At 39.9% G+C, this 11,165-nt stretch overlaps 1 protein-coding gene across 1 annotated transcript in view; it reads left to right on the plus strand.

The window, feature by feature from the left end:
* LOC142920756 (putative ATP-dependent DNA helicase HFM1) overlaps positions 1 to 7,842 on the plus strand; it is a 29,206-nt gene extending 21,364 nt beyond the window's left edge. Inside the window, exons 20-28 of the mRNA XM_076062828.1 lie at positions 1,076 to 1,179; positions 1,907 to 1,954; positions 2,950 to 3,047; positions 3,154 to 3,291; positions 3,385 to 3,470; positions 3,937 to 4,020; positions 5,369 to 5,526; positions 6,440 to 6,543; positions 7,673 to 7,842. Of these exons, the coding sequence (XP_075918943.1) occupies positions 1,076 to 1,179; positions 1,907 to 1,954; positions 2,950 to 3,047; positions 3,154 to 3,291; positions 3,385 to 3,470; positions 3,937 to 4,020; positions 5,369 to 5,526; positions 6,440 to 6,543; positions 7,673 to 7,842 (990 nt within the window). The remainder of the gene's footprint in view (positions 1 to 1,075; positions 1,180 to 1,906; positions 1,955 to 2,949; positions 3,048 to 3,153; positions 3,292 to 3,384; positions 3,471 to 3,936; positions 4,021 to 5,368; positions 5,527 to 6,439; positions 6,544 to 7,672) is intronic.
* Positions 7,843 to 11,165: the final 3,323 nt, after the last annotated feature.

Below are 11,165 nucleotides of genomic sequence, written 5' to 3' on the forward strand. Positions count from 1 at the left end.
GTTGCGCGTGGCGCTAACGTTTTCATAAATAAATAAATGCGCCGTTTAAAAATAAATTTATGCAAACCAACACACCTGAAGACGACCGTTTGAGTTATGGTCGAAACGTCGTGAGAATTTTTTATTGTTTTATATATATTTTGTTGTTTCCCTTCAACGTGACTTTACCGAAAAACTAAGAATATGAATAGGCCGTTAATTATTTTGTAAGAAACAAATTAATAAACGGACTTACAATTGTGCAGATAATTGAGCAGTTTTTAGCCATGTTTGGCGATCATCATCGTTTGTATCTATACAGTACACCTTATTGGAGTAAGGATACCGTCTTATTTTAGTTTTACTTACAAAGACAGACTTTTAGTTTATTACTGCATACATCGTCGCTGACAATTCTATCAATCGGTGTGCATCTGGCACAAGGTTCAACTAACACCTACGTTTTAAGACATAATCAATGCATTGTACAGCGGCATTCAGAACCAAGTCAAAGTGATTTCCTGCTCAAATGAGCACTGAGGTTATCCATCTACCGTTGACAGCCCTGAGGCTATCGTGGAGAATCCACAATCCTATGACAGGGGTCTCTCTGCAGCGCAAACACCGTTGACTTACTAACAGAGTGCTACTCATGTTATCAAACTCGGAGGGAAGGTGGGTTGAGTCAACTCACCACCAGTATTTGAACTTGGAGCCTGCCATCTGTGAGCCACTTACACTAGTTGAGCCACCAGGTCATAACTCCCGCGTGTATTTTACAAGAAAGTATTTTTTTGCAATTAGCAATTAGCTGAATCGATACATTTTTCTCCTGATCTCTTTGAACACATTTTCGGTTTAGGACACCTTGTATTGTAAACGTTTTGGAGGTTTGTAATTGGCGTTAAATACCGATTTGTTCCTGTAATGTATGTGGGTTTAGTGTCAGGGCAGATTTGGGAGCTCACCGTGTGTCTATTGTGCAGCAGCTGTGGGATTCTGACGGAGGGTGGAATTCTTTTTCAATTCTGTGTAGTAGTAGCATCAATGATTTTGGCCATGATGATGACATCTTGATCTTTGAGCTTCTTTACAGGTGACTCTTATCTCAAGCTGTCGAGAGTATAAAGACATCACGCTCCGCGTTAATGAGAAGAAAACCCTGAACACATTGAACTTGGCGAAAAAGCACACGATACGGTAACAATCAGTGACACGTCACCAAATAACCATTAGCATCGTCGTAAAGAATGGAAGAAAAAAATAATAAGCGTACAATATGCCTCCTTCACATATCTGTCCATCCACATAAAATAATACATATATTTTACACATCCTATCAACCACGTGGAATTATGGGAGTGCATCATTTCAGCAGACTTGGTATCACACAACCAAACTCTGGACTGGTTTTATCATTCCGAGTCTCATCAGCAGTCACTTTTGTTTAAACCAATGTAGGTGAATTGCCATATGTAAATATACAATTATGCATACTGTGTATTGGTAAAGTTACATTACAATTAATTGCAATTTTTACATGGTATATTTGGCCAGTTTGAAGAATGTTAGGTATTTTTTTTAAGATCCTGTGTTAAGGTCATTACATTTTTTGGAATAAAAATCCAGAACCTACACTGGAATAATCTTGAAAGTTTCATATCAAATGTTTTATCAGTCTAAAATTTTGATTCTAATTATTTAATTTAAAAGGTTTCTCGGATAGTGAAACATCAAGTGTGAAAACATTTACATATTTGAGACAATAGTAGTTGTGAATGTATTACGTATTTAAAAATATTGTATGGATAAACGAATGGGGTTTAAGTCTGTATTAGCACATTTAAAGTGTATATTGTATATTCAGTGTGTATTAGTTATTTGGACAAACCATTATGAGTGAATCTGAATGCTTCTTTCATTTCAGATTTCCAATGTCCGGTAAAATAAAAACCAGTGAAATGAAAATAAACTGGTAAGTACAGCTATGATTTCAATGCTCCTGTTAAGATAACACATACGTACATTTGGAGTTGGTTATGAACTTTCTTTATAGTTAGCAACGCAACTTCGTGTTTAGGGTTTTAATATTCTACACATTTGCAGATTATTATCCATTTGATATCACCATACAGATGACACCTTTTAATTGGAGAGCCTTCAAGATGTATTGACACTCATTTTAACACTCGAAACTGCATCTATATTGCAAAAACAGTTTGTTCAAGTGGAGAATTAAGCTTTTGCTACACAATTGAAATTATTTTGATTTAAAGCTTTCGTGACTGCAGTAATTCATATTCTTAGCTCTTTCGGTAAAGTCACGTTGAAGGGAAACAATAAAAAATAAAAAATATATAAAACAATACAAATTCTCACGACGTTTCGACCATAACACAAACGGTCGTCATCAGGTGTGTAGGTTTGTATTGACACTCATTTGCAAACCGACACACCTAATGACGACCGTTTGTGTTAAGGTCGAAACGTCGTGAGAATTTTTATTGTTTTATATGTATTTTATTGTTTTATTGTTTCCCTTCAACGTGACTTTACCGAAAGAGCTAAGATTATAAAACATTGTTTTATATATATTATTTTATTGTTCCCCTTCAACGTGACTTTACCGAAAGAGCTAAGAATATAAAACAATGCTTTATATATTATTATTATTTAATTGTTCCCCTTCAATGTGACTTTACCGAAAGAGCTAAGAATATAAAACATTGTTTTATATATATTATTATTTTATTGTTTCCCTTCAACGTGACTTTACCGAAAGAGCTAAGAATATAAAACATTGTTTTATATATATAATTATTTTATTGTTCCCCTTCAACGTGACTTTACCGAAAGAGCTAAAAATATAAAACATTGTTTTATATATATTATTATTATTTTATTGTTTCCCTTCAACGTGACTTTACCGAAAGAGCTAAGAATATAATTGAAATGACGCGTTGTTTGTAGTCTCATTCAAGCTCAGCTGGGATGTGTACTGGTGCAAGATTTTGCATTGATGCAGGACACTGCCAAAATCTTCAGGACTGGAATCCGTCTTACAAAATGTAAGTTTAAACTGCACTATTTAAACGAATGTACATTGTTTCTGAAGTTAACGTTTAAACGCATGACAGTATTTACATCCGTTATATCTCCGTTTTGTGGTTGTAGGTCTTGCCGAATTTTTGCAGCAAAAGGATAAGCAGAATAATTTCCAGGCCGTGCTGAATGCTGTCCACCTCGCTAAATGTTTTAATGCAAAGCTTTGGGAAAATTCACCTTCCGTTTTGAAACAACTTGAAAAAATCGGTAATTATAATCTCTTTCACGTATAAGAGCAACACATACAAATCAGAAGACCCTTCAATTAAACATTACTTAACCTCAGTGTTTCTGCTGTAGGCTTCTCAATGTCCAGCGCACTGGTCAACGCTGGATTGACATCTTTTGAGAAAATTGCAAACACTCATGGACGGGAAATTGAGTTGGTGAGATAATGGGTGTAGTGTTAATCTCCACAACATGTATCTATGTTTGTGCTGGTGTTTAGCGCACTTCCCAGTACAATTATATGGTAGCTACACCGTAAATGCCATTGGCCCAGTGGCAGCGCTTGTTCCAGAAGCTCGCAGTTCGAATCTGGCAGACCGCTCTGGTTAATTATACTGCGGATTTATTCACCGTAAAATGCTCGACGCCATCTTCTTCAAAATGGACGTCACAGACCCTCCATGATGTCATGCCAAGAAGACCGTTGTGTACCGGCGTGATTGTCCAAATTAGCAAAATGTAAAAAGTAACTTGCAAATTACTCAATTGGGAAACACATTACAATCGTCACCCTTCCTTAATAATAGGAACACCCGCCAATGATGAGCGTATTTCTTGTTTGTAAACAACATTGCAACAAAACCGAATGACGTTTTGCTGACGGTGCATTCCTCCGTTGTGCAGATAGTGAACAGACACCCTCCGTTTGGGAACCAGATCAAAGAAGCCGTGCAGCATCTGCCCAAGTACCAAGTCAGAGTGGAGCAGGTGCATGAGACGGAACCCCGACTCCAATCAAAGATTTCACATTGCTAAAAACAACTAATGCACATACTCTTTGGTTCTATTCGGTAAAATCACGTAGGTAAAAAATAAAACAACAAAAATCACGACGTTTCGGCCACAACACAAGCGGCCTTTTTTTTCTTCACTCCAGCGCAGTCTTCGAGACAGGCTGGTCCCTTCACCTGATGAAGGCCGCTTGTGTTGTGGTTGAAACGTCGTGATTTTTGCTGTTTTATTTTTTTACCTACGTGACTTTACCGAATAGAACCAAAAAGTATGGATCCTTGCAGTCACGAAAGCTTCAAATCTAGAAACTAATGCACAGTCACATGGCTCGGGTGCAAATCAATTTCCCTTTAAGTGCGTTGCTACTTTCAACGTACTCAAAGCAGCAGGCTTTCAAAGGCAAACGTCAATTAGGACTTTGCCAAATACCTGTGAAACCATCCATCTATGTGGCTCAATTTCCCCGCATATAGCCCGCATACGCATATAACCCGCAGACGCATGTACCCCGGTTAAACAAAGTATGCCCACTTGAAACATTGTCGTTTCATTGTGCAAGCAATTCGAATCATTTCAAACATGTTAACGCGTGCAATTGTAGTGCGAGTGGTTTATTCAGCAGTGCTTTAGTCAAAGGTACTGGAAGTGTTGCGCAGTGAAAAAATTAAACGAGTTATGACATGTCACACGTGTAAAATATTTTAGGGATAGCCCGCATCTGCATATACCCCACGGGGTCTTGTTTTGTTTTGTAAAAAGTGGTATAACCCGCGGGTTATATGCGGGAAAATACGGAACTCGAAACAGCATGAGTCTGAAGACAAACATTAATTAGTTTTTGATAATACTGCACCTGTGAAACTATCCATGTGGCTCAGCAGTGGAGTGAGCGACCCGCCATCGGAATGTTTGCGAGTTCAAGTCGTAGCTGGGAGTTGACTCACTCCATCATCCCTCCGTGGTAGATAAAATAGGCCCCGCTTTGTGGGGAAGTCAACAGCGATTGTTTGATGGGTTATATAGAGACGCATTGTTTCCACCACTGTCTCAGGGGTTGTAAATGAGAGATGGTCACCACCTCAATGCTCATTTGAGAAAGAAAGAGTACTTGTAATGCCACCCAGTATCTTGGTACAGACGTGGTGACAACAGTGGGGCAAGTGGCCGTTGCTGTCATTTGTTAAATGTTTTTTTACTAGGTTTTAAATGAAGGAATCGACTATTTAACGTTTATCTTCACCTTAGTAATATTCAATTTAATTTAATGGCTTGGTAAGCTTTGCATATCATCAATTCAGAATGGCACTGGTTGCTTTTTTTCCAGGGTAACCGATACTACAAAGGTGTGGCTGAGGTGATAATTACAGTGATACTAAAGAACTGTGCGGACCTACAGTCTCACCGCACAGCTCCAAACAACCACTGCTGCACACTACTACTGGGCAACGCCGACAACAACCTCGTCCATCGGCAAATCATCACGTGCGCTTAAATTACACATCGCAGCAATTGTGACAAGGCCACGTGTTTTTTTCTATGTTGAATCGAACAAAATAATCGTTTTGCCTAATGATTAGAGACCCAGACATCGCACCTCCTTGCTTTGACATTCCTCAAAGACACCGGTGAACCATCGACCACATCACAACATCAAACAGGCCAACGCGCACGTCTCCTGCAGTGCGATCAGTGGCCATGCAACCCAAACTATGGACCAGACAGTAAACCACTGTGGTCTCTGCTCTCCTTCAACCGAGCAGTATAAAAACGACACAAACTCGCTCCTGAAGCTCTCGTGGTTTATCAGATCTCGACATTGGCATTCAGCCCCTGAACATACAGCAATATAAAGGAATAGAGCATGATAATTAGCATCATATAGAAGTAAATGTAACAAAATAAATAGGCAGACATTACGCCTCCTTCCTATATGTAAACAACATTGTTCCTAAAAACAAATGTAACAACATTTTAAATGCACTTGTTACTGGAATTTTTTTAAATAATAATCACCTGTTTTTGATAGGGCCTTTTACTCTGGGGTGTCTATGAGCGCTTGACGCGCAATAAGCGACTTACACCACGTCTCAGACACATTTAAATGGGCACCCCCAGTGACAACTGTCCCTGTGGACACAAGGAGATTTAGCACCTGGCCTGCAATTGGGCATAAGGTTGCCAGTAGGGGGCGATGGTTGCTGTGTGTAATTCCAATTGAGTTATTTTTTACGTATTTCTGTATTCGTATTTGTCAACGAGTCGAACTGGTCTACTCGTTTTGAATGTCAGAAATCTTTAACGTCAGTGCAACATAGCGCACATATTTAATTATTAAGACACCTGCAGTAATAGTAATTTGCGGAAACTACATATACAACCGATATGACCTTCACAGAGATTACATGCTGCTGAAAACAGGGAGTTTCATGAAGAAGATTGAAGTTGTTCGGCCGGAAAAGAGTGACGAGCTCAACGTTTACCTCCTCAGCTCTACATATGGTAAGTCTCAGGGTTGCCACCTTGTCCACAGACTACATCAGGACATATTTCTCAGTCAGCCTTGGTCAGGAGTCAGCTTCGGAGCCGCGTTCAGCTTCTTGCAGACTGCTTCATGACATAATGTATGTACGTACAGTATTCACAAGTATGGCAGCTGTTGAAATATCAAGTTTTGTACCGAATTCGAAAAAAAGGCTCTTATTGTTATTTTGGTTGCCGACCCCTGGGCAAGGTCTAACGAAACTGTGCAGTGTCCTGGAATAAATTTCAACTCAATACTGGTACCAGGTCTAGGTAAAAAATAAATTACTGGTACCCGAGCACAGATGTCAATTCCCGAACAAGTGCCAATCTTGCACACGTTACACACAAACTCTATTTCATCCATGTAGCCTCTCGTCCAATTTTACTTGTTATTTATCAAAGGTTGCAATACAATGTGGATTCGTATGACATCTAAATGCGACAGCATCTCAAGACACCGTACACAAACAGAAGGCATATTATATTCTTGGTTCTTTCGGTAAAGTCACGTAGAAGGGAAACAATAAAATAATACAAATATAAAACTATAAAATTATCACGACGTTTCGACTGCAACACAAGCAATCATCATCAGGTGTGAAAACCACAGCAAGATGATGATTGCTTGTGTTGCAGTCGAAACGTCGTGAGAATTTATTGTTTCATATTTTTATTAATTTATTGTTTCCCTTCTACGTGACTTTACCGAATAGAACCAAGAATATGAATCCCTGCAGTCACGAAAGCTTTAAATCAGAAGGCATATTTTCAAAAAAATATTTTTAGAGAGGCAGTCGGCCATAGGCAGAGGAAAAAGGAAGCTCTTGATGCTACATTTATACAAGGAGAAAGGCGTCGACAGAACTTATGACTGGGAGGAGGGAGGTCCAGATTATGGGGGCAGCAAACGAGAGTTAGCAACTTCCCAGTGAACCGAGGTTTACAGGGGGAATTTGACAGAAAACCTTGGTTGCTGGAGTGAAGAATATGTGGAGGGGAGTAGAGTGAGATGAGAGGAGAGATTTAGGCATGGGCGAGTCAATGGAGTATCTTTAGGACGGTGAGTGCTATTTTAAAATTGATCTGGGATTACATTGAGAGCCAGTGGAGGGATCTCAGTATTATGGTGATGTTTTGTTTATGGATGTGGACGAGAAGCCTGTCAGGGGCATCTTGTATCATCTGGAGTTTGAGGATGTGAGGAGATGTGAAGGTGTGGATGGCAGCTGGGGTAAGGAAATGGTGGACGTGGAAAATGTGCAGGTGGAGGTATGAGGTTCTCCAGAGTTTACAGTAGAGAGATAACTCGTGCTCAGGATCAATTACAACTGAAAGGTTTCTCACACTCTCTGTGTATTTGGCAGAAAAAAAAATGTGGTGAAGATGATTAAAGCCATCGTGGTAAGATTGTGGTTTTAATGCTTTTCCCAGTTGGTATGGATATCCATCAGAACTTCACACCATTCTACTCTAGCCCTCGCACCTCTGGGCTCTACGGGAATGGGAGGCATCAGCAGGCCCAATCCCTGCATGCTACTACCTGTGAGAAACCAAAGACGTTTGCCTCAGCAGATGCACAAGCAGCCGGCAATGGTTTGTGTCGCCTCATTTCTACATGCATTTTAGATCAATTGGTTTATTTAGACTGTATGCATTTGATCCCATGGAAGCAATTTAGAATGCAGCATCTTCATATCTACAACACTGATATAATCCTTAAATTGTGCAATTGTTCCCACCAACTCATGCTGTGACAAGTATGCAGTAATATACATAGGGGACGTTAGGTGTGGTGCATTATATTTTGTTGTGAAGTTGACCTGTACATATACAACTTTACTTCAAAGGTCATCTCTCTTGTGCTCAAGAGTTCCAAACTGACACAGCGGTGATCGACACCCCCCACTCCCCTCTTCCTTGAGACCCCGAAAATTAATATTTTATTCTCAGAGAAAATACATGAACTGCATATATTTTATACGACTTTAGGGATATATATTCTTTTCTAGATTTAAAGCTTTCGTGACTGCTAGGATCCATACTCATTGGTTCTATTGGGTAAAGTCACGTAGGTGAAAATAAAATAACAAAAAATCACGACGTTTCGGCCACAACACAAGCGGCCTTCATCAGGTGAAGGGACAAGACTCTCTGGAGGACAGCGCTGGAGTGGAAGAAGCCACGCTTAGATCACAACCTTTAAGCTGTGTGAGAAGAAAAAGACCAGGCGCCTTGACAAAGGAATTACCATATAATTTAGCATTGCAATGGCTCATTGAAATAGCTAAGTTAAAGTATACACATCCGCAGAGGTACCCCTTGACAAAGGAATTAGCGCTGGAGTGGAAGAAGCCACGCTTAGATCACGACCTTTAAGCTGTGTGAGAAGAAAAAGACCAGGCGCCTTGACAATGGCTCATTGAAATAGCTAAGTTAAAGTATACACATCCGCAGAGGTACCCCTTGACAAAGGAATTAGCGCTGGAGTGGAAGAAGCCACGCTTAGATCACGACCTTTAAGCTGTGTGAGAATAAAAAGACCAAGCGCCTTGACAAAGGAATTAGCATATAATTTAGCATTTAAATGGCTCATTGAAATAGCTAAGTTAAAGTATACACATCCGCAGAGGTACCCCTTGACAAAGGAATTATCATCGAATTTAGCATTGAAATAGCTGAGTGATTAGCTTGTAACTGGTCACAGAAATAGCTGTGTTAAAGTTAGAGCATATACATTCACCGAGGCACCTAGTACTCATCAAACAGGATAATTTAGCGAAACACAACCACGCTCAGACATCGGACCTGTGTGCGAGCAAACAAGGTGTTCTGACAAAGAAATTAGCATAAAAATTAGCATTTGATTGACGGATTTTAGGAAAGAGGTGGTGTACGTGCCGGTGGACTTGCAGTTTGGCGCGGGGAGGGGGGGGGAGTTTACCTATTGATGGTGTGAAAAGGGGGAATTTATAAGAGCTGCAAAAGTTTGGGGTACCACTACTTGAAAAATATACTGTACCATTGAAATTAGTTTAATGTTTAGTTCGATTTAGAACATCTTTCTAATGGTTGCTTAATTTGAAACCATCCTCTCGGTTGAAATTGTGTCTGTGTTTGTAGATCTGAATTGCTTCATGAACAAATCTCTGATAAAAGCCAGTGGGTTTGCAAAGAACCTTGGTATCGGAGAAAATTATATCGTGATCCCCCACAGCGTTGTAACAGTGATCAGCCACGGTAGAAGAATTCGTTTTGCCGTGTTTCAAATCTGATTTGTGCTCGCGAATTCGGTCAGAGACATGTCGCTTTGTCTCAACACAACCACGCTCAGACATCGGACCTGTGTGCGATCTGATCCCATCCGTGAAGGATGTCATTCCTGATTTACAGTACCCCGGGGTTTACAAATTGAGTTGTACCTGCGGTGATTGCTACATCGGTGAGACAAAGCGACATGTCTCTGACCGAATTCGCGAGCACAAATCAGATTTGAAACACGGCAAAACGAATTCTTCTACCGTGGCTGATCACTGTTACAACGCTGTGGGGGATCACGATATAATTTTCTCCGATACCAAGGTTCTTTGCAAACCCACTGGCTTTTATCAGAGATTTGTTCATGAAGCAATTCAGATCTACAAACACAGACACAATTTCAACCGAGAGGATGGTTTCAAATTAAGCAACCATTAGAAAGATGTTCTAAATCGAACTAAACATTAAACTAATTTCAATGGTACAGTATATTTTTCAAGTAGTGGTACCCCAAACTTTTGCAGCTCTTATAAATTCCCCCTTTTCACACCATCAATAGGTAAACTCCCCCCCCCCCCGCGCCAAACTGCAAGTCCACCGGCACGTACACCACCTCTTTCCTAAAATCCGTCAATCAAATGCTAATTTTTATGCTAATTTCTTTGTCAGAACACCTTGTTTGCTCGCACACAGGTCCGATGTCTGAGCGTGGTTGTGTTTCGCTAAATTATCCTGTTTGATGAGTACTAGGTGCCTCGGTGAATGTATATGCTCTAACTTTAACACAGCTATTCTTGTGACCAGTTACAAGCTAATCACTCAGCTATTTCAATGCTAAATTCGATGCTAATTCCTTTGTCAAGGGGTACCTCTGCAGATGTGTATACTTTAACTTAGCTATTTCAATGAGCCATTTCAATGCTAAATTATATGCTAATTCCTTTGTCAAGGCGCCTGGTCTTTTTCTTCTCACACAGCTTAAAGGTCGTGATCTAAGCGTGGCTTCTTCCACTCCAGCGCTGTCCTCCAGACAGTCTCGTCCCTTCACCTGATGAAGGCCGCTTGTGTTGTGGCCGAAACGTCGTGATTTTTTGTTATTTTATTTTCACCTACGTGACTTTACCCAATAGAACCAAAGAGTATATATATTCTTGGTTCTTTCGGTAAAGTCACGTTGAAGGGAAACAATAAAATAAAAAATACATATATAAAACAATAAAATTCTCACGACGTTTCGACTGCAACACAAGCAGTCATCATACCTGAAACACTAAAATAATTATATATATATAAAACAATACAATTCTCACGACGTTTCGACTGCAACACAAGCAGTCATCATA

This window comes from Petromyzon marinus, unplaced genomic scaffold (genome assembly GCF_048934315.1).
Source record: "Petromyzon marinus isolate PM22_M1 ecotype Great Lakes invasive population unplaced genomic scaffold, UKy_Petmar_22M1.pri1.0 PM_G_Scaffold_74, whole genome shotgun sequence".
In the NCBI taxonomy this organism is placed as follows: Eukaryota; Metazoa; Chordata; class Hyperoartia; order Petromyzontiformes; family Petromyzontidae; genus Petromyzon; species Petromyzon marinus.